General features: G+C 37.8%; 1 protein-coding gene across 4 annotated transcripts in view; it reads right to left on the minus strand.

The window, feature by feature from the left end:
• Positions 1 to 23,389, minus strand: part of pcsk5b (proprotein convertase subtilisin/kexin type 5b) — a 252,675-nt gene that overhangs the window by 161,641 nt on the left and 67,645 nt on the right. For all 4 annotated transcript variants that reach the window (XM_073909583.1, XM_073909584.1, XM_073909585.1 and 1 more), the window contains 1 exon segment: positions 4,453 to 4,625. In XM_073909583.1, the coding sequence (XP_073765684.1) occupies positions 4,453 to 4,625 (173 nt within the window).

Consider the following 23,389-nt stretch of genomic DNA (forward strand, 5'->3'; position numbering starts at 1 on the left):
AGTTCAGTGTACTCTATAAAAAATGTATAATAATAATTTAAAAAAGCATTTTTGCCTAATTTTAAATCATTATACACAAAGATAGAACGAACTTCAAATCAAAAACTAATAGCTACAGAACTATATAATTTCAGGCAATAATATCCTCCAAGCCTGAGTTCCCCTTCGGTTGGGGAACTTCAGTGCTATAAGTGGATTTGATTTGAAAATCCACGAATGAGAGGATTCGGTTCAGAAGCCGCTTGTCTGAAAGAGTATTGAACGGGCCAATGAATGCAATGAATTGGCAGCGTAAGCTTGCACAGGTGTGCTTCATTGCCAATTATCCCAGCATATAAGCACACCTGGAGCGAGCAAACGCCATCCTTTTCGCTTCAGAGACTTTCTGATTGAATCGATGAGGGTTCCTCCTGCTGTGACCAGCAATTCTGAGCGAACGAAAGCACTCTCCCTCTCCAGAGTGTGTACACGCAGAGGCAGACGGTCGAGCTGGGTTTCTCCCTTGCCTGGCGTTCTTTGGGTCCGGTCCTCCAGAGCGGTGCGTATAAAGTTGCAAACTTCACAGAAAGAGCAACACAGTCGTGCAGCACATCCTTTTCAGGACGGCGCTCCGACTGTGCGTTTCTGGATGCGGTGGTTTCCTGTCCTCGGATGATGGGCACGGGCACTGCGTTACATGCCTGGGGGGTCCAGCATGTTAATGCGCTGCTTGCGGGCAGTAAAGATCGTGGCTAGCCTTTGCAAAAGGGCGAACCACCCCAGTTGTCCCCTGCTCTACAGCTGGCACTCGGGCAGATCTGAGGGTTTCAGCGAGAGATAATCCGTCGCCCACGGACCTCCCGTTTCTCTAAGCGCTCCATCCAAGCATCGGGCGGGGGAAGCGATCCGTCTAACAGATGGTAGCCCTCACGCCCGATGACACCGGAGACCGTCCACCGCGGCAACGGAGGGTGGGCTTTCATTGTCCGATGATGATCCAGACCCGCTCGCCCCCTTCGGGCTGGTGAGCGCTGTCACTACGGATCCTGAAACGGACATGTTAGCCGTGCTTTCCCGGGCTGCTTCGGCCGTGGGTTGGAGATGGTTTATCCCCCAGCTCCGCGGCCGGACCGACTAGAGGGGCGTTCCCTTCTTCCCGGAGGTGCACAGTAGGCTCACGCGGTCTGAAAAGCACTTTTTTCTGCTAGTGCTGCGTGTCCCTTCACCCTCACCACTCTTGACGATGGAACAGCCAGGGCGGTCAATCCGCGCGGCGCCTCTTCTTGGCGGGGTCCGCCTCGTCTCCCATCCAAAGCCTGTAAGTTATCTGCCTCCCTCGGAGCTAGAGCTTACATAGCTGCGGGCCAGGCTGCTTCCGCCCTACATGCGATAGCCACCTACAGCGCTACCAAACGCAGGCACTGGCCGAGCTGCATGAGGGTGGGTCCAACCTAGGCTTACGAGCTTCGCACCGCCGCTGACTTAGCTCTTCGGACTACTGAGTCTGCTGCGTGTGCGTTGGGGAGGACGATGTCCACATTAGTGATCCAGGAGCGCCACTCCTGGCTGATATGCGCGAAGTCGACAAAGTCCGCTTTCTTGACTTCCCCATATTCCAAGCCATGTTCGGCCACACCGTCTGTGAATTCACCCAGGAATTCAAGGCGGTGAGAGAGCAGTTGATGGGTGATGTCTTGTCGGCGGTCCGTAGCCCGCTCCGCCCGCCGTGCCATTCATACCTGCTCCTCGCCGAAGGCGCCCGCCTACGAGAGCTGCTCCGCCCCCGCACACGCCTCAGGCCATCTGGAGAAGAGGGAACTTGCTCTTTCCCCGCTGGAGGGCGGGCCCCAGTTCCAACAGCACTTTTTACTGCCATGAAAACATCATGAAAGGGCACTTTTTCTCTTCCCCGGATGTGACAGCCTGAAATCTGCCAGTCTGGGACGCTATGCTTTCTAGCTTGCAGATTTGGTGCGTTTCGCCAGTGGCTCACGAGCGCTGGGAGGACGGTCTCCTATCTCCCACCCCTCGAGCCTCCCCTCCGGAGCTCGGGTGCGGAGTGAGATCAAATATCTCACCTCCAGCTTTTCCGTGGGACCCGCGCGCTTCTCGGATCAGCACACCCACTCCGCGCTGCCCCACTGCTGGTACGTCAGCGATTGTAGCGATGAGTCCATTACCGAGAGCTCTGCCTGCCTGGTTAGCGCGGGCCAGCTCTTCGCGGTGGCTCATACGCACAATCAGACTCGGCTATGCGATTCAGTTCGCGAAACGGCCCCCCAAGTCACGGGTGTGTATTCACCAGGGTCAGCCCCCTGTCCGCCCCTGTCTTGCGAGAGGAGATTGCTGTCCTCCTGGCGAAGGAAGCTTCGCATCCTCTCGAGCGCGAGCATGCGTCGCCTCTCTAACAGACATCTGTAGAGCTGCGGGCTGGGCGACACCCAACACATTTTTACAATCTGCGAGTGGAGCCGGTTTCCTCAAGGGTATTAGGTAACCCTTGGTGATTGAGGAAACAATTCGGTAGGGTGTTGAAAAACGCTTGCTGCGCCATTCTCCCTAACACGGAGGTACGTGTGCCTTTTTATCTGTCAGTAAAGTTCCCCGTCAGGTGAGCCCTGCAGATTCCTCCGTGGCCCCCAGCACTGACTCAGCGGAGGAGTCACTTGCTGGCCCACTACGTTGTAGGTCTGCCCGCTGGTCAGCCCACGTTTTGGGTATAGGTGCCTGCTATGCGTGATACCCACCAGGCGATCCCATATGCTTATTCCGCCACAGTTAAGTCCCCCCCCCCGGGCGGACCCGTGTCTTCCCTCTCCGCTAACCACTCTTTTGCTATGCGTACTCCCCCTTTATAGGGCTAGTCCATATGTAAATTCTGCAATCTATCTCCCCTTGGGTAACGGATGGCCTCTGCAGCGTCCTACCTATCGGGATTGCACGCTTCCAAACGTACTGTTGTATTCCTAGAATTATCTAGATGCTCACGACTTCCCAAAAAATATATCTAAATCCGTAAGACTTCTGTTGAAGTAGGATAAGTTAGGGCCAGGGACACGTTGGAGGACCGCGCCTCCCATCATGTGGGTGCGTCATGCTTGCTTGACTATCCCCTCATCGGGGGCGTTGGTAAGGTGCAGTCATTATGGCGCTTTCCATAGTTCTCCCATTCGTGGATTTTCAAATCAAATCCACTTATAGCACTGAAGTTCCCCAACCAAAGGGGAACGTTCGAGGTTACAGAAGTAACCCTTCGTTCCCCGAGGAGGGGAAGGGAAGTGCTATGCTCCGTTCGCCATAATGACTGTTCCTTAGCTGTTTGAAAGTCTCTTCAGCTTAAAAGGATGGCGTTTGCTCGCTCCAGGTGTGCTTATATGCTGGCATAATTGGCAATGACGCACACCTGTGCAAGCTTACGCTGCCAATTCATTGCATTCATTGGCCCGTTTAATACTCTTTCAGACAAGCGGCTTCTGAACCGAATCCTCCCATTCGTGGATTTTCAAATCAAATCCACTAATAGCACTTCCGTTCCCCTCCTTGGGGAACGAAGGGTCACTTCTGTAACCTCGAACGTTTTAAAAAGAAACCAGCATTTGCTGATGTCTATGAGATTCACATACCTGGAACATGCCTAAGAATCAACTCATAACATAGGAAAGATAAACTAAAATCACATTCTAAAGTTCACCATATACTCCTGTGGCAGGAAAAATTATATATATATATATATACATATATAAAATCTAGATCCAAATTAACAATGATTTGTAACTGAAAAGTTACATTCTTTGTTTTTTTTAATTATATTATTTAAATAAAAACTATAACAGCTCAGGAGTGACAAACAGTAAAACCTTTTGCTTCCTAAACACTGGCTGAGCCAAAGTGATGCACATGCTACTGGCAGGGTCTCAACGACTGTTCTTTTGTCATTGGGTGATACTTTCAGGCCAAATTAACCTTTTTGTTGAGAAACTTGTACAGTCCGTAGCTGGGCAGGTTTCTAACCCCTATACATGTAAATGGGCACTATTATGTCAATGAGATCAGGGTTGGAAAATGCAGTTTATCTTGCTCACTTCAATCTTAAATTACATGCTTTGTTCAGTCATCTCGACCTTAACACCCCTTCTCCTAAAGACATAATATACTGCAGGCAAGACAGCTTTGTCTCAAATCAGTTTCATTTTAGACTTGATTTCAGACCAGCTACAGACTTGTGAAAGACTTTACAGACTACTCTCCCCGCTGTAAGAGATTCCTTTAAGCTCTTGCAGACTCATGGACTTCTTGAAAATGCTTTATGACTGCAGACTAACTGACACGTCACAATAAAGAATCTCTGCTTGTTTGAGTGTTCTGGACTGGGTTCTCTCATCAGTCATTATTTTTACAACACTCCATATAACACAGAAAAGGCTATAAATTGACATGATGAATAAACTTTATATATGTTAATGTAGTTTTTACCAATCTGATGCCATTTTCAAAGGCCTGTCTGGCAAGGGAAGCAGGGCCATCCACAGTTTTACCATCATCATCTGGACCCCAGCTGGCACTGTAAATATCTATGTGCTGAGGGTGTAGACTCAGTGATTTGGCCTCTACCATGTCTGTAACATCTCCATCCAACATCCGGACACCTGCAAGATAAGCCAAAAATTAAATAAATCTCAAGAGGAAAATCATGTCCAAGACACTAAGGATCAGTACACCAACAAAGAAAGATTGTTATTTAAGAATACATTTACCTAACAAAGATAATTAGTAACAATCAGGTTACAGTATGCCGTTTTTTAAAACTGTATATTTATTTTAAAATTCTGAACAAAATATATCAGTTTCCACAAAAATATTGAAGGTGCAGAATTCATTAATATGGCATTAAAAATTTTCAAAACTGAACCCTTTCCTCTCCCAAATGGTAAGCTGTCAATAATTATTTCATTATTGTCAGTTTTAATTTTTCTATAAAAAAAGAGCTTGCCTGTACATCAGTATCTTAGAATTAAAATAAAAATCCACTGAAATCAAACAGTTTTGCTCTAACTCTAATTAAATATTTCTGATCCAATCTTTAAGACTACTAAAAACTTCAAAACAGAGCAGGTTTGAGCAGAACTATACAGAGCAGTGACCTCAGGGAAAGAATTTTACACTCTGAAAAATATGGGGTTATTTTTTTCTACCCAAATCTTGAGTTGAGGCATTTGGGTAATTTTTGGAGGGTTATTTTTAGAGTCTTGGGTAGTTTTAACCCAGCTCCTTGGGTCAAATCTACTCACAGCAGGGGCTGACTGGGATACCACATATTATATACTAGTTTTTTTAAATGAAATGAAAATATAGCATAAACACAGGTTCCTTGCCATGTCAGATGATTAAAAGAGATTTATGCTCATATTACCAACCGAGCGCTAAACTGGTAATGTAGGTTGTCTGGAACTGGTTGGTTCTGACCTGCAACTCAGCTGTAACCTTGCAATGGCCCCAATAAGCACACGTGAACATTTCTCAGCGACAAAAGAAAAAAATAAGCAAAAGGCTAGAGCGTCACAGCATCACAAACTACTCAAAATAATGAACCACAACGCAATGTTTATTGTTCGGATATCACTACGGCTTTATATACAAACAATCAAAACAGAATAAATTAAACAACCCTTCTGAGTGTGATGCTTTATAAATTAAAACATGATCAGAGGTAAAAACTATTGATTTAAATTCAGATTCATTCTAGATAACGTTTATTTATTTATCTAGTCATTAAACCATGTTTAATCAATTCATAGACTGTTCTATTTTGACTGCAGCAACTTTCACGAGAAACTATTAAACAGCATGTTAATTTGTTGAGTTGTTGTGTTTTTGCTAAGACTCAGGGTGGGAGAATAGTGATATATATATATATATTAAATATAGTTAAAATAAATATAAAAAAATTAACTTCTTTCTAAAGAAATTAGTGCACTATTTTCTGAAGAATGGAGTTTTATCATTCTGAGTTTATTCAACTCTTGTGAGTATGAATGCATCCTGGTGGAGTTTTAATTCATGTCAAAAATGGTCTTCAAAGTCAAAAAATAGACACTGGTGACCTTCTTAAATGTGTAGGGATTACTATTAATCTGCCCCCTGAAATGTCTTTTGTTGTTTGGGTGATTTACCAACCTCCAACTGCTGCAAACTATTTTTTTGATTCTCTTTGTAAAATTCTTAAACAGTGCGACGGAAAGGAGGTAATACTCATGGGTGATTTTAATCTAAATTGGTTAGACAGAACACGAAGAAAACAACTAAAGGAAAAAAAATTAATGTTTTCAAATGACACAACTGGTAGAAAAGGCAAAACAGATAAACAAAGTCTATTAGATTTAATTTTTACAAATAACCAGAGAGAACAAATAAAATATATAATCTAATAACAGGACTGTCAGATCAAAATCTAACCCTTGTAGCGAAAAAATTGACTAAAGCCTGTTATAGGCTACAAAATCTAATTAAAAGTAAAGCATGTATAGCATTTATTCCAAAACAAGGCCTACTGAATGTTGAAAGTGAAATAAGGCAAACAAATTAGGAATCTATTATTGAAAATAAATTATGTGATGAGGGTTTTCAGAATTTACTGTCTACCCTAAAAAACATATTAATAAAACATTAAAAAGCACTAGTAGAAAACTAAAAACACAACTTACCTTGGTTTACAAGTACTCTATGGTATATGATGAAAAAGTGTGATGGCTCTTTGAAAATGTTCTTAAAATCAGGATTAACTACGGATCGATTAATTTATACAAGTCCAAGGAATAAAGTAATATCTGAAATTAGAAAAGCTAAAGCAAACTTCTTTCTTAAAATTATTGAAAATAGTAAAATAATATGGAAAACTTTTAACAAATTAACTGGAAAAGAAAAGTCGAGAGTAGAGGATATACAGCTTAAAATAAATAGACAATTTATTTATAACTCTGTAGAAATTGCAACTAATTTTAATGAATATTTCTTTAACTCTGTTCTGAAACTTGCTGAACATTTTCCAGTTGTTCATCCATGTTCTAGCCTAAAAAGCAGCCAATATTATTTTTTCTCTGAGTCCCACAGATGAAATAAATGTTCAAAAAATTATTTCCACATTGAATAATAGTAAAGCAAAAGATGTGTATGGCCTTTTAAAAAAGATAAAGATATTTTTGGTTCTCCTTTCACAAAAAATTATAAATCCATAAATGATAGTACTTTTCCCAATGCTTTAAAAATCTGCAATAATAAAACCAATATATAAATCAGGTGACAAACAGCAAACTAGCAGTTATCGTCCTAAAAGCATCCTACCAGTTGTATCAAAAGTACTTGAAAAAATTGTAGCAGAGCAACTTATGGCTCATTTAGATGGGAATTCTCTCTTACATCCTATGCAGTTTGGTTATAGAAAAAAAAAACCTTCAACTGAGACAGCTTGCTGTTACTTTTAAGAAACGATAAAAACAAATTCAGATAAAGAGGGTTGGTGGGAGTAGTCTTTCTTGATTTACGTAAGACATTTGATACTTTTAACCATGATACTTTAATTAGAAATTAAACAATTACAATCTTTTAAAGCAAACACTAAACTGGATAAAATTGATCGGAGTCACTGTGTTCAGGTTAACAATCTTAAGTCTACTTTTAAACCAATTAAATTAGGAGTGCATCAGGGATCTATTTTAGGACCTTTACTTTTGAGTATTTATATAAATGATTTACAAGCTATATGCATTGACGCCGATTTATTAATGAACGCTGGTGATGCTATGCTTTACACTTATGGAAAAAAATCCAACAGAAGTTGCTACTAAATTAACAAATGAAATGTGAAATGTATTTAAATGGTTGCAAAATTTAAACCTTACCTTAAATGTTGAAAAGACTGTATCCATGTGTTTCTCAAATAGGTATAAAAATGGAAATGTTTTAGAATTTTTTAAAAATGGGCAAAGTATTAAAAATGTCACTGAATTTAAATATTTAGGCATCACATTGAACTCAAACTTTAATTTTAAAACTCATATATAAAAACTTGCTACCACACTGAGATTGAATCTAAGAAATTTTAAACATATCAGAAATTCTTTAACTTACGATGCCTCTGGTATGTATTTAAATACTATGATTGTTCCAAATTTTTTGTACTATATAACGAGCTGGTCTCAGACATGTAAATCATCTTTTATACCTTTTATAATCATTATACATGAAAACACTTAAAGTACATGATAAAAAGCCTTGGTTGTACCATCACTGCAATATCTTAAAAAAACATAGTCTCTTAAGTTTTGATAATATTATTAAACATTCCAATATCTGTTTTGTTTTTTAAATTATTCACAATCTTTTTGCTCCATCAATAAAAACATTTTTAAATTCCAAATCCAAGAAAACATCGCGAGTGTTGGGTTCTATGGTAAGAGGGTAAAGTATTGTCCCTAGACGTAAGAAATCTTTTGGTCAATCCTTTTTTATTTATAAAGCCACAAATCTATGGAATTCTCTTCCAACAGAAATAATCACATGTACAATCTATAAGATGTTTTTACGCCTGACTGGGAGGTGGTTTTTGTCCAATCAAACTTGTACACTGAGTGAGATGTTTTTGAGTTGTTAGTGTTTTAGTTTAAATGCGATTATGCCTGAATGTTTTAAACTGACTTTTTATCTAATTTGATATTATTGTTTTAATTCTAACTTGTGCAGGGACTGGAGGTGGAAATTAGCAATCCTGCTACAACCTGGCACATAGCATCTTTCCTCCTTGAGGTTAATGAAATTTTTGTGCATTGTCCCTGTTAAATAAATAAATTAATTCATTCATTTTGTTATTCTTCTAGTCTTTTATCATAACAGCTAATAAATTGTAAGTTTAACAGAATTGCAGATACAAGCATACTTTCTTGTTGCAAAATATGGTGGATAATTGACAATGCCTAGATAAAATGTGTAGAATTATTAACAATACCCACAGTCTAATTCAGGTTTTCATGTGTGTTTTGTGTTCATAAAAATTTTTGAAATGTATTTGCAGGAAACATGGTATGCCCAAAGCTGAAATAACAGACCAGTCCTGGATACATGGAAGAGAGACTGAGGAACATACGAAAGCATCTGAGGCACTTGAGAAAGGCACAAGAAGAGAAGGAAGATGTACCAAGCAGGACAGTCATGCCAGGTAATGGGTAGCCTTCATTTTTAAAACAGTAATTTTAAAAAATGCAATCTTAAACCTCATAACTTTAAGATGTCAAGTGAAAATGAGTTTTTTTATTTAGCTCATACTTATTGTATTAGGTAGCCAGCGCCCTTAAATAATGCTTATATAAAAACAATTAGTACAATGTACTTTTTGTGTTCATATTTTTTTTTTCAAACCCTTTTGCTGATGTTGAAGTGAAATACAGGTAATGTTTGGGACAAAAAGGTGTCGAGAATTTGTCAGCCAGTGCACGCTGGCATTTCAATTGCAACCCAGCAGCTTTCCCACAGAGAACAGTAAGGTATATATATTATCACTCTACTTACGAGCAAAGCTTTGAATTGGGCCACATTGTTATAGGACCAGAAATGTCCCCTTACTAACAACAGCACCAATTTCATTGCAGAGATGAAGAAGGTCTTCCACTATCCAGCCAGTAAAGGAGATGTGAGTTATCGCCTACTTCAACTATCTTTGGGTAAGTGGAGTGTGGCAGAATTTTCTATTGAGTTCAGAACCCTGGCCCCAGAGAGTGGATGGGACTAACGTGCACTGAAAGCAACTTTTCACCTTGCCTTGTCCTCTATATCCATCTCTCATTGATGTTAACATTCGAGTAGACCATCGCCTAAGAGAACGACAACAGGCACGAAGTAGAGAGACCAGGTTATTTGACCCTTATGTACCTTATAGCACAATCTGTCAACCCCTTCAACTCAATGATCTTGAGGAACCAATGCATGTGGGGAGAACTAGATTGACCCAGACCTCTTGGTTCAGGACAGGTTAGTCACTGCACCACATCTCTCCAGTTAAAGATAGGGGCACACAGAGAAGTGATATATATATATATATATATTAGGGATGTAACGGTATCAGAATTTCACGGTACGGTAATACCTCGGTATGAATGTCACGGTACGGTATTTATTGAATCATTTACAGGAAAAAAAAAAAACTTATGAAAATACTCCAAAAAAGTGCCAAAAGTGTCAATGACATACAAATTAGCCATCTATCTGTAAGCTTTGAAACAGGAACTTCAATTTTAATAACAAAAAATTATTAAACCATGTAAAAAAATAAAGTTTCAATATAGTATTGTTGAAAACTCATCACATTCAACATTTAATCACACTCAGCCCATCTACCCAGATGAGAGCTCTGCTAGTCGGACTTCTCATCAAGCATCTCCCGCTGGATCTAATCTCACTATATTTATTAAACGGGACATTTCATTTATCTTGTTGTCTTTATCTAACGACATATTCCCTGACTTTGGGCATTGGAATCTATTACTTGTTCTCAGGTAATGTGTTTTGGCTGAGCGCAAAGATAAGTTAATGATTAATGTAACCACGTACATTCTGTATATTGACTGATCGCTTGCCTTAATTTCCTATAATGTAGGCTATAAACTTATTGTATGTTATACTTTTAAAATGGCCATTAACGATTCTTAAAACTGATACTCAGCAAAAGAGAGGCTGTGTTTCGTATTTTCACTGAAATTGAAAGGAGGCAGTTGTTATCGGCTCCGTTTTGTTATAAATATCCACACAGTGAAGATGACGCTCATATATGCAGCACGACGCCTCAACATGTCTGCTGTCTAAGTTGCTAATATTAAAATGAAAATAGGCAGTTCCTTAAATCATGTTTACATTTTATTGTTGAGAAAGTGAAACAACGAAGCCAGGGTGATGTGAATGAAGTTAAAAAGTACACTGTTCCCTTTGAAGATTTACCCGTGTCCTCGGTATAGTCTGCTTTTCCATATCAAACTGAGAAGAAGAGACTGCAGCCTTGATCAAACTTGCGAAGTCTGAACTTACACGGAGAAGATGCAGGACTGAACTGTGCGTGTTAGGCTACTTAATATTCAGGAAAAGCCCCAATCAGAGAAGCGAACGTCTGCAGCCCCGCCTCCGTTTTCAGATGTCTCCGTTTTCCATCATCCACACTGAGACGGAGCAGCAGCGTTTCGGAATGAAAACAGCCTCTCCAGCGTTTTCGAAACGCTCCGTTTTCGCCGCTCGAGAACTCCAGCGTAGTGTGGACGGTTGGCGTAACCGTAGCAAAACTTATGCGTTTTCAAACTAAAACGCATTAGTGTAAACGGGGCCTTAGAGTTTTCCAGCTCTTTTCATCCCCGCTTCTAGCAGCACACTCCATTTCCGCATTACTGGATCTGTAGTGACAACAGACCGCAAGGGATGATGGTCAAGCATGGGCTGATGGGAATAGTAGTTTTCGCTACCTCCCGTTCGCTTCATTCGCCTGAGCAAATTTTCTCAGAAGACCTATAGTTTTACCGAGTCATGCGACTTCGGTAATATCGAAAAAAATTAATATTGCGGTATGACGGTATTTACAATACCGTTACATCCCTAATATATATATATATATATATATATATATATATATATATATATATATATATATATATATATACATATATATATATATATATATATATATATATATATATATATATATATATATATAAGTGCTGTCAAAATTAATGCGTTAACGCATGTAATTGATTTGAAATAATTAACGCGTTAAAAAAATTAACGCAGTCGTAGTTTTTTTTTTTTACCTGTTGTGGCCATGGACAGACCAGGCAGTTTGCCGCTGGGTCGACGTACTTTTTGGGCCGGGCTGAACATCTTTTTATGATCTGATCGGCCCATAAAACACTGAGCAGACTGTCATGTTTTTCTCCCTAAGTGATTGACGGTCCTGTAAGCTGTCACTCTCTGAAAGTAAGATGTTTCCTTTCCGGACATAGCAGCCATGTGACATAATCTGCAGCCCATTAGTTCTTTTATTTATTGACATTGGGCTGACCCAATCACAAAAACTTCCATGTTGGGCTCTGTGTAACGTAGAGAGCAGGCACTTGGGTCTTCACTCTGCAGCGTGCAGCGGGACACATATCAATATACTCCTGTCTAGGGCTGTAACGATACACCAAACCCACGATTCGATTCGTATCACGATTTTTGACCCACGATTCGATTCGTATCACGATTTTTTTTTCGTGTGGGGTGGGGAAAAAAAGATTTTTAAAACTATCTTTTATTAAATAAAATTATATCATTTTTGTTTTATTTGTAACAAAATAGCCTACTTTTGAAAAACCAAACAGAACTAAACTCCATTGTGTAGATGGTTCAAGCATGTTAAAAATTCTTTTTCAATCAAGTTCTCTTACAATGAAAAAGTAAATTAAATGGCTACTAGGGATGCTCATTTCGGTTAATTTTGCTAACAGACAACCGCCGCTCATTAATCGGTTATTATAATAACGGTTAACTGGTCAGATTACTATTAATTTTATATTAAACAAATTGACGTGTCTATTTTGTGTCTGACACATTAAATATTGCATTTTAAAATAGGCTACTGATTTACTTTTAAATGCTAGCATATTAATAACAGAACAGAACAACAGAGCATCTTCACGCACCTGTAGTGTTTAGCACAGAAGAGCAGTATAATCTAAATAAAATAAATAGGACTGCCCTAAATTATTTTCATTTAAATAATTAATTTATATTACAAAACGAAAATACTGACTGAATATTTTTAATAACCGGCATAGGCTGTTTTTTTCCAATCATGTTTTTTCTTCCGTCAAATAAAAATCGCAGACTTCCTCAAATTGCCCGCTCCAGGAAAATATGCATTTATTTAATGCCCCGCTGTTATTATTATAATAACAAAACCTTTTACATTTTAATAAATATCATTATTTTAAAGAATAAGTCCTGATGGTTTCCTCTCTCTCCCTCGCGGTTCAAGTGCGCGCGCTGCGTGATGAAAAGACAACAACAACGCACGCATATGTAGACTTTTTGTAAACAGTTTTGTTGTTTAAATATGCTATTGCATTAATGTGCATACATGCTTTATAAGCCGAAAACAAGGCGCATCTCACTGCCTTTATGTTGACAAGGAAAAAAGAAGAGAAGAAGCGCGGTCCTCTTAAACGACTGAATCAGCTGGGTATCGATTGTGCATAAGTGTTGGTGTCTGTGTTGTTACAATTGTAATATTTAATGCTATTGTTATATTCAAGATTTTTACATTCATACAGCTCTGGATAACTTAAAACAGCGATTAGACCTTCAGAGCGGCATGCGTCCTGAAGTAAAGCGAAACGGCTATAAACTCCAGCAAGATAGAGTGATTATAACCAGAGTCATATACCTTTATCTATAAATAAAGTATAACTATAGAAACTGTGTTCATCTTAACTGAAAGCTTCGTCCTGTTTCCTGGCCTGGTCAGTCAGCACGTAACGTTAACTCTCTAAGGTTCAAACAGAAAGCGCACAGCACGGTCACAGAAAAGTTTCCTCTGCAGAGGAGTCAGGGCATCTGGTGAACGCCCATCCCTCTCTGCGCAGCCACATTAACAACACTGCTTTGACAGCACTGGCAATGTTTCTGCCGTTGTCTGTTGTCAAGAGGGGTTAAGTTGGTTTTGTTTTTGATATTCCTGGCACATTCAGACAGTCCCTTACTAAGAGCTCTGTGCGAGCTCTCCCGGTTAAACGCTTATTGCGAGGGCTTAAACGGAGCAGTGCTCGTAATGTCGAGGGGGGAAAAAAGTGTTTCCTCACGTTTTCTTCAACTAGCTCAACTTTTGCAGGCACGCGTGACGTTATTGGAAAGGTAGTCACGGGGTGTGTCGCGATTCTCCCTTATCACACCGCGACACAGGATCGTAGATCTGAGTGTCGCTATTTCGATTTTATATCGTGTATCGTTACAGCCCTACTCCTGTCTATTCTATCTAGTTACCTCTCTGTCCATATAAATATACTTTTTTTAACTTTTAATCTGCACTACGGCCCGCGGCAACTTCCTCCTATGCTGTTTCCTTAACCTGCAAGTCTTTATTTTACAAATTATAAAGAATGTCTGCTTCTCAAGCTCTATGAAGAGTGTCATTTTTGTATTTTAAGATGCACTCGGTCAGAAGACAAGCGCATAAGATATCATGACATTGTTTTTTTTGATTGTCAGCATGATGTAGGCTTATAGTGACAATGATATTTATACAATTATTATATATGATGGTTATGATTATTATAATGACATTTATACATGACCAAATTAGTGTGCAACTTAAGCATCTTTTTTTACATTTAGTTTTGTAGTTCGTGCCCAAACAAATATTTGTTTCATTTTTCAATTGTTTAAGTTCATTTGATTGACAATGTAATCTTTTAGCTACATTTGATGTTTCATTGTTGAGTTAAACATTTTTTTAAGAGTCTCTGACACATTGCTTTTATTATTTAACTGCTTTTATAATATATAACTGTGTGTATTAGCAGGCAGTTTTTGTTTCATTCATTATTTATTAGGCTCCCTCAAAACACACAGGCACCCACATTTCCAGTGTGGATTATAATTTTATTATAATAATAAAATATTTTTAAGTTTTTAATTTGTCAACTCTCGTTATTTCCTATATATGGCTTTTGTGCTTTTATAGAATGGAAGTTGGTAAACCTATTCAAGGGCGTGCACAGATGGGGAGCATTTTGATTTATGTAGTGGGCCGCTCTGGCCCTAAATGCCATGGCTGATTTTTTTTGTCCCAGTCCAGCCCTGCAATGAGTGCAAATGTTTGTATTCAATACTTTATTATTATTATTATTATTATAGTTTTCCATTTTCCATATCTGTAATACTTGTATTTTGGAATTTTATTGCAGTCCACTTAGAATTCAACATGGAAATCAATGTTTTCTTTATTGGCATTGCTTGTTTTGATATTCAAATGGCATTAACATGCTTGTGTTTTTATTTTTGTAATAAATATGTCGTGCCAGGATCTTGATGGCTTATTGTGGGTATGTTGTTTACATGATGAAATCTGTGTTACAAGTTAATCAAAAATTCTAATAATGAGTTATATTTTTAATTTAAATAGTATTTGTCTTGCGTTTACATTAGTTCTTGGTTTCCCTTGGTTATTACATCACAACCATTTTATAGACTGGTCCAGATGTTGTAAAGATTTGGGGTACTAACTGCTGTGTTTCTGATTTTTCCTTTTGCCAATCTCTTGAGCCACTGGAAACATTTCTTGGACTTCAGCCAGATTTCTCAAGATCTCCTTCAGCTCACACTATAACCATACCCACCACTGAAGTACGAGTCACACCCAAGCTCAAGCCATTCACTATCAAGTCTCCAGCCCCCTTGCCAGGCCTACCTGAGGTTTCTTCATGTCTGTCCCGAGTTCCCCTAGAATATATGGATCTCAGTGAAGTCTTCAGTAAGTTTCAGGCTACTTCGTTACCCCCGCATGGTCCTTATGATTGTTCTATTGAGCTTGTACCCGGAGCATGCCCAACTCAAGGAAGATTGTACTCTCGATCCCTGAAAGAACTGCCTTGGAGAAGTACTTGAACACCCCAGAGAGTGGATTCATTAGCCATTCAACTTCACCTGCAGGAGCAGGCTTTTTTTATTTCTAAGAAAGATGGGAGTCTGCGACCCTGTATTGATTATAGAGATTTGAATCACATCACCATTAAGAATCACTACCCATTACCCCTGTTGAACACTGCTTTTGAGATACTGCAGGGAACCACTATCTTCACGATGTTGGACTTCAGAAATGCCTACTATCTGGTCAAGATCAAGGAAGGAGACGAGTAGAAGACCGCTTTCAACATTCCAACAGGCCACTATGAATATCAGGTAATGCCTTTTGGTCTTGTAAATGCCCCAGCCGTCTTCCAGGCGTTCGTTAATGATGTCCTCAGGGAGATGTTAAACAATTTTTTTTTTTCATTTACTTGGATGACATACTAATTTTTTCAAGTAAATATCAAGATCATGTACAACAGGCTGTTCGTTAAGCTGGAGAACAGTGAATATCTCCAAAAATGTCCTTTCTTGGGTTCATAGTATTCAAATGTAGCCTTCAGATGGATCCTGGCAAGATCAAGGCTGTACTGGATTGGCCACAACCACATTCAGTTAAGAACGTAAAATGATTTTTGGGGTTTGGCAATTTATATTGGAGATTTGTTAGAGGCTTCAGTTCTATTGCAGAACTCCTCTCTGCCCTCACCAAGAAGACTAATAAGCCATTTGTGTGGACTGAGACAACCAATAAGGCCTTCAACAGACTAAAGCTTCTCTTCACATCTGCCCCTATTTTAGCTCTTCCGGATCCAGAGCTTTCTTTTGTAGTGGAGGTGGATGCTTCTGACATAGGCATAGGAGCAGTCCTTTCTCAAAGAAGTAAGACTGACAACAAGCTTCACCCATGTGCTTACCTTTCTCACAGGCTTACACCAGCACAGAGGAATTACGATATTGGGAATTGCGAGCTTTTGGCAGTCAAGGTTGCATTAAAGGAGTGGAGACACTGGTTAGAGGGAGCAAAAGATCCATTTCTCATCTAGACAGACCACAAGAACCTTACCTACATTAGAGAGGCTAAGAAGTTACACGCCCTCTAGAGCGTCTCTTTGCTCCAAACCATCTCCACTCTGAAGTGTTGCAGTGGGCTAATGCTTTCCTCCAATGGGTTCACCCTGGGGCTACTAAAACGCACAAGCTAATCCAGAGGAAAGTTTGGCAACAAAAGCTGCAAAAGGATGTCCGGAACTATGTTGCTGCTTGCTCTATTTGTGCACAAAAGTAACCAAGAACCCGACCTCAAGGCCTGCTGCACCCACTGTCTAATTCTAAACACCCATGGACGCACAAATCACTGGACTTAATTATGGGCCTACCACAGTCCAAAGGTATCTATTGAAAAACAACTAGCTACAATGGGTGCTTAGGGGTTGTAGCTTTAAAGTGATGTACAGTTTTTTCAAGATTACTCATGTCCTTTTTGGTGTAATCTATTCATAAACATTGACATATAAACATAAACATTGACTGGATGGGGTTAGTATATAACAAACGGTTGTGTATTTAACAAAAACAAGTTATTTCAAAGTTATTTTACTCAAGTCCAAGTCATGACAGTCAAGTCTTAGTCAAGTCAAGTCTTTTTTGGATATTTGTCAAGCAAGTCTCAAGTCCTAAATTTTGCAACTTAAGTCTGACTCGAGTCAAGTCATGTGACTCAAGTCCTCCATCTCTGAGCCATTACTGCCCGGTGTTCTCCTGATCCTCTAGAGAAGCTAAGTTACTCTTTATAGTTGTTGATACGTTTCACATATGTTTTGTGGTATTTTGTTGTTTGTTTTCTGATTTGCGCTTCTCTCTCTCTCTCTCTCTCTCTCTCTCTCTCTCTCTCTCGTTGGGGTCCAATCCGTTTTAGGTGTGCTATCATTGGTCGAGTGAGCTGTCAATCACCTTCGTCACTCAATCGGCGCGCCAATATGGATTGGGTCCGCGCAGTATAAAAGCCGTGCGCTTGCGCTGTTCTGGAGGAGCGCTTGGCCTGCCAATCTCCTCACTTGTGTCGGCCGGACTGTTAACTTGTTTGTTTCGCTTGGTTCGTTTGCGAGTGCTGTGTTCTAGTTTTCTCTTTGTTGATATTAATTTATCAGTTAAACTTGTGCTGCTCAGGTTAATGTATAGTGAGAATTTGAACGATCTTTATGAGAATTGGATTACCTGAGATCTTGTTTGCTAATGGCTAACAGTGTGTACTTTACGAGAATTCTAGTATTGCGAGCATCTTAGTATAATTTTGTATTAGTTAGTTAATGGAGGCGTTGCCACATGTGTAATTATGTTTGGGAGTTATGAAGTTTAGTTATGCTACTTGCTGAAGATTACGGTTTTGTTTCTGCATTTTTCTTTGATAAGTCAGTTTAGTGGGTTGGGGTTTAGTTGGGTCGTTTTGTTATATTTATTTCTTTGTTTTGGCAACACTCCTGTTTTCTTTATTTATTTTGATTATTTAAAATTACATTTATCTTCCATCTCATATTCATTGTTTGACATTATCCATTAATAAATAGTTACTTTTTGTGTCACTTATCAAGCGGTTGTGTCTTCTCCTCAATCACCCAGCATCAATAGACTCACTGATTGTTACGTATCATTCCTTTAATTATTTAACATCTTAAACAAGTAACGCGTATCATCCTTTTAATTATTTAACATCTTAAACACGTAACGTAATTTTTTGACCCTTGTGTCTGATTTTTTGCCTGTTTACTGCGTTGTATGCAAACTCACATTCAGTCAGTGGAAGTAAAGGTCTCATTGCCTAGGATGTCAATCAAATTAATCAAGCTCAAGCCACGAATAAAATAATAGGCTATTTTATTATTTTAAGATTTTAGACGATGGGTTAGTAATAATATCATAGATGGTTAATTATATTTAAGTCAATGATACAAGTAAAATAAATAAAATAAATAATAAGCCAAATATGTTTGTAAGAATGTGGTGGGCCAGTGAAAGCAGCTGTAGTGTATATCATTTAATAATCTATTTAAATGATTTTATAAATAAAGAAATAAAAAAGCTGCATTAATTCCCGCCCTCTCGTGGTATGTACGCACAGTGCGTACAGCCGCACAGCTGCAGGTGCCACTGATCTGTAGGATATTTGTAAAAGCGCAATCAGAGCCAATGTTATGTAGAAGTAGTGTTGCCTAAACAGCTATTAAATTTAGAATAAAATTAAAACCTAAACACAATAATTGCATTTTTCATTTGCTAAAAAAAATTTAAATAAAAATGTGTTTGTATCTTGTTTAAAAAAAAAAAAACATGCTTAGACTATTTCAGCTTAACAACTATATGCTGCCAATAGGCCATTAATAAATATTATTTTACTTTGTATTGTATTTAATGTATATTTTACAATAAAAACTAAAAATAGCATGTCTCACTGTCATTAAAAACAAGTAATTCATAACACATCATAACTGTAGACCTGCAGTGTGTATACTGTATACAGGGGGTGTTGGTCAATAGCCTACAGCACATAATTTAACTAATATCTCAGAGGGAGATTATGTTAACCTAATTTGAGAGATTTAAAAGCTGGTATACATATAACCCAAAGCAAGTTCATATTGTAAATATTTCTTTAACAATACTAATCAGAAATTCATTTTATTTTACCCCTCGAATATAATCTTAAGAATAATAATATAATCCATTAAGAAATCAGGGCACTCTAGAGCAGCAATCCTTTGTTATAAAATAACTTTCTTAACCGTTTTTTTTTAATTTTTTTTTTTAGAAAACCGTATTTGGAATAATTTGTTTAGTAAGGAACGCAAGAACAGAAACAAAAAAAATATCTGCTCAGAGTGAACTAATTGGATTTTTTTTTTTTTTAAGCCCTGGTTGGCATAATATCTTTCAAATACAATCTCTGCCCTCTTGTCCAAAGCCACGCCTCATAAAAAATTGCAAAAACGTACATTAAAGAATGTAAAGAAGTAACAGAGATCCACTACATCAAGTCATTCACCAGATAAAAAAACTTTAGAGTGCTTTATAATAATAATTATTTATAATAATAACAGTTCTGAACGAAAAACTGTATTTTTTCTAGTATGTTTTTAGGTATGTAGTTAGCAAGCAAGACTTGTCTACATTCTCTCATCAGTCTCACTCTCTCACACGCTTTGTCCTAAAGCGACTACTGTATGTTTAGTGATTGGCTGGCAGGCTGCAGGAATCACACGTATGACTAAGCCATACTTACATGCTATTTCAGTCCGAATATTCAAAGTAGCATGGTAAACAATATAGGGAGCGCAAAATGTAACTCCAATACTGATTCAGGATTTTAAAAAGTTTAGATTGAGCATTTGTTTTAAGCAATGTCACTTGTGTCCACAAGACCACGGCCTGCTTGAACGAGCATCGGCGGATCTGTGCAAACGGATGCGCAGGTGTTCAAATCTACATTTGCTGATTGACAGTTTGGACTACTTATCAGAATTATGGGAATTATTGGCCTGACGATATTTAATTGGATGAACATTTTTTAGTCTTATGCCTTACCCAGTACATATAAATAAATTTAGTGATTTACTTTAATCATTAATAGTGAAATGTGAAGAGACTTTACCCAGCACAAAAATAAAAAATACATAAAATCTGAGGACAATCACCTTATGCACCTTTAAACTCCTATGCAGCTAACACTGTCAAAGTAATTAAAAAAAATACATTCTATAAATCTAAGTAAAATCAGATGAAGGATCAGACTTTAAACCGTTGCTGCTAATTGTGTCAGTGTAACATAGGCTATAATGTGTGAATGTAATACAATTATTAAATATTGTTTTTGCTTTCAAGTTGTGTGGAACAACTGACAATATTTAACAATTGTGGCAATACAGGTGTGTAGAACAAAATAATATTAATATTAAATAATAAATAATATGAATGTTATTTAATCTGCAATCAGCATGCCATATGTTATAAAAAATACTCATGCAGCAGCTCCTTTTATTGCAAAAGGGGTTTGCAGACTATATTAACAGCACACAAACGTCAGTGCTCAATCTTGTTTACCCTGTAACATGATTTCCTTTGTCTTGTTTTTCCACAGAGGTGGAAAGAGTAATAAAATCTTTTACTCAAGTAAAAGTGCTGTTACTTCCAAAAAATGTAAAAGTTACTTGTCTATAAATCTACTCAAGTAAATGTAAAAATTAACTCATTAAAAATGTACTTATGAGAAAAGAGTAACTATTTCTCAAAAGGGACAAGGTGATATAAATATCCAATTAGTTGTTTTTATTTGAATAAACAAATTTAAAAATCAAAGTATTTTACAGATTATCCTTTTTAACAATTTATCCTTTTTTGAACAACTGCTAAAGAATCAGTCCAAAGTTTCAATTTCACTCACAGCTTCTTAATGAATTTTTGATCCAGTTGAACTGAAAAATATCTTTCACACTGGCCAGAGGAAATAGTTATTGTTAGGTTAATAAAAATGTACATATATGTATGATACATTTACGTGATTAGATCTATTTAATCTTTGTTTGTTTCAAAAGAAGATTATGGCTGTATCAATGTTCCCAAACTATATTAATTTTATAATAATATATATTGCACATATTATCTTTAACATAAATATACTTGCAGAGGCTGGATTGAAACATACCTTTTCTCCACAGCACATGAAATAATGTGACTTTTAAGAATAATTTTATTTATCAAAATTCATTTGCATAATATATTGCACAGATTACACCCTACATCCCACATGGGAAAAGTAATTAATGTAAATAAAGACAGAACTGAAAACTCATGTGCAAAGCTGACACTGTTTATCAGAGCACTTTTTCTTTCTGGGCTTTATAAAGAAGAGTTAAATATGGGAATGCCTCTAATTAAATTTACCTTCTGCCCCAAAAGTAATACCATTCTTTCTTTTAAACTGTAATGGCCCTCAGCAACAGAATGATTTCTTGTTATTATTTAACAGACAATTAAAACAACAAAAATGTTTTGCATTTTACATGACACTGTTTCTTTTCAGAGTGTTAAAGTAAAAAAATGAACTTAAAAATAAGAAATCCACTATTTCACTCCTACTATCCATGTGCACCACTGACAAGTCAAATCTACTCCCTCTCTAGTCTTGGTGCTGCTGAGAGATTGAGATGCACCGGCCAAAGTTTGCATACAAAATAATGTTAAAACGCAGCTAAAGAAAGCAGAATCCGGGACATGTTATGCGATTTAGAAATCCTTGCTGAATGCAATTTTTAGGTCCCAAAAAGAGGACATGTCCGGAAAAAGAGGAAGTATTGTCACCCTAAATAATGAGCTGGATCAGTCTATTTAGTAAAAGGCTTTTTTACGCATATCCGTGTGCTCTTCTCAAAGCTAAAGTCAGGGCAAGTGTCTAGCGCATCTTTGTGGGTTTGCAGCAGCAGTCTGTGACGAAAACTATTCTCACGAACACACAGAACCGGGCCGTTGAGGTAAAGTCTTATGTGTGGGATGCTCTGATGTTGAATTAGGTAACAAACTGGATGCACCACGACATGCCATGACCGAATTGAGGTTCACACGATGTGTGCTACGTCACCATTCGGTGCCTTGTGTTGCTTAGGAGTGTATACAAAACAATGTAAAGATCGCTTGACGTGAAGTAATTAAACCAGTAACGTTAGAGATGTGCCGTTGTTGCTTGCGTCAGCGTGTGCTTGTGTGGACGCTGCTGGATAGAATAACTGTAACGGAGTTTAGAGCAAATCGGATTGCTTATATCGTAGATTTTTAACGCAGTCCGATATAGTTTTTTGGACTGATATCGGATGAATTCCTAATATCAATATCGAAAATAAACGAATTTAAACAGCTTGTTTGGTACTGAAGCCATGATCTGTCAGCGTTAATGTAAACAGTATAGTTGCCTAAATTTCATAAAATCAGTAATAGTAAAACTGTGCATATTATTATTACTATAAAAAAAAAGTATACTGCCTTAAGTCAGTAACTTAGGCAATAATGCAAAGTAACCTAATACTTGCTTAAATGAAAGGAACAAGAGTGACCAAAAATCAGTCACCAGGTCAAGTGCAATGGGATTAAAATACCTCCTGAGTTATGACATTAAGCCGCGGGGCCTAAAGCTATACTTTATTGTTTGAGAAGAAACAAAAGCGGAAACTATGAAAACCTGGATGGGGAGAAAGCGATATAGATTATCTGTTCTTCAACAAGAAAAGATCGCAGACACAACACTGTGACGGCCTTTATTATATAACTCAGTTCGTGTTTATGATCATTAACAACTAATATTAGTAACAGATTAAAAACTCCTCTCGCTTTAGACTTTACATTTTAGAGCTTGTTCTTGTTGGCGCAATAGGTTTATTCCATGTACGAATCAGAAGATGAAGTAGGATTAAGAGCATGATTTTCCTTCATTGCATCCTTTCCACAAGGTGCTTAATTAATTAATTTATTTATTTATTTAAATGATGGGGACAATATTCGCTTGCAAAATGTTTCTCCCATACCACCAACAAATTATGCCTCTGTATGTACCCAAGTAGCCTACATAAGTTAATTTATATTTTAAGTAAAAATTAAGAAATAACAAAGACCATAATAATAATATCCATAAAAATGTACTTGTTTGTTTACCTTTCAATAATAAAACAGCACAATGCAGCCTATAATAATGTAGTTAAATATTAAAAACTTTAACTGCTTGAAACAGTATAATAATAAT

Source organism: Danio rerio, chromosome 8 (assembly GCF_049306965.1).
Source record: "Danio rerio strain Tuebingen ecotype United States chromosome 8, GRCz12tu, whole genome shotgun sequence".
Lineage (NCBI taxonomy): Eukaryota > Metazoa > Chordata > Actinopteri > Cypriniformes > Danionidae > Danio > Danio rerio.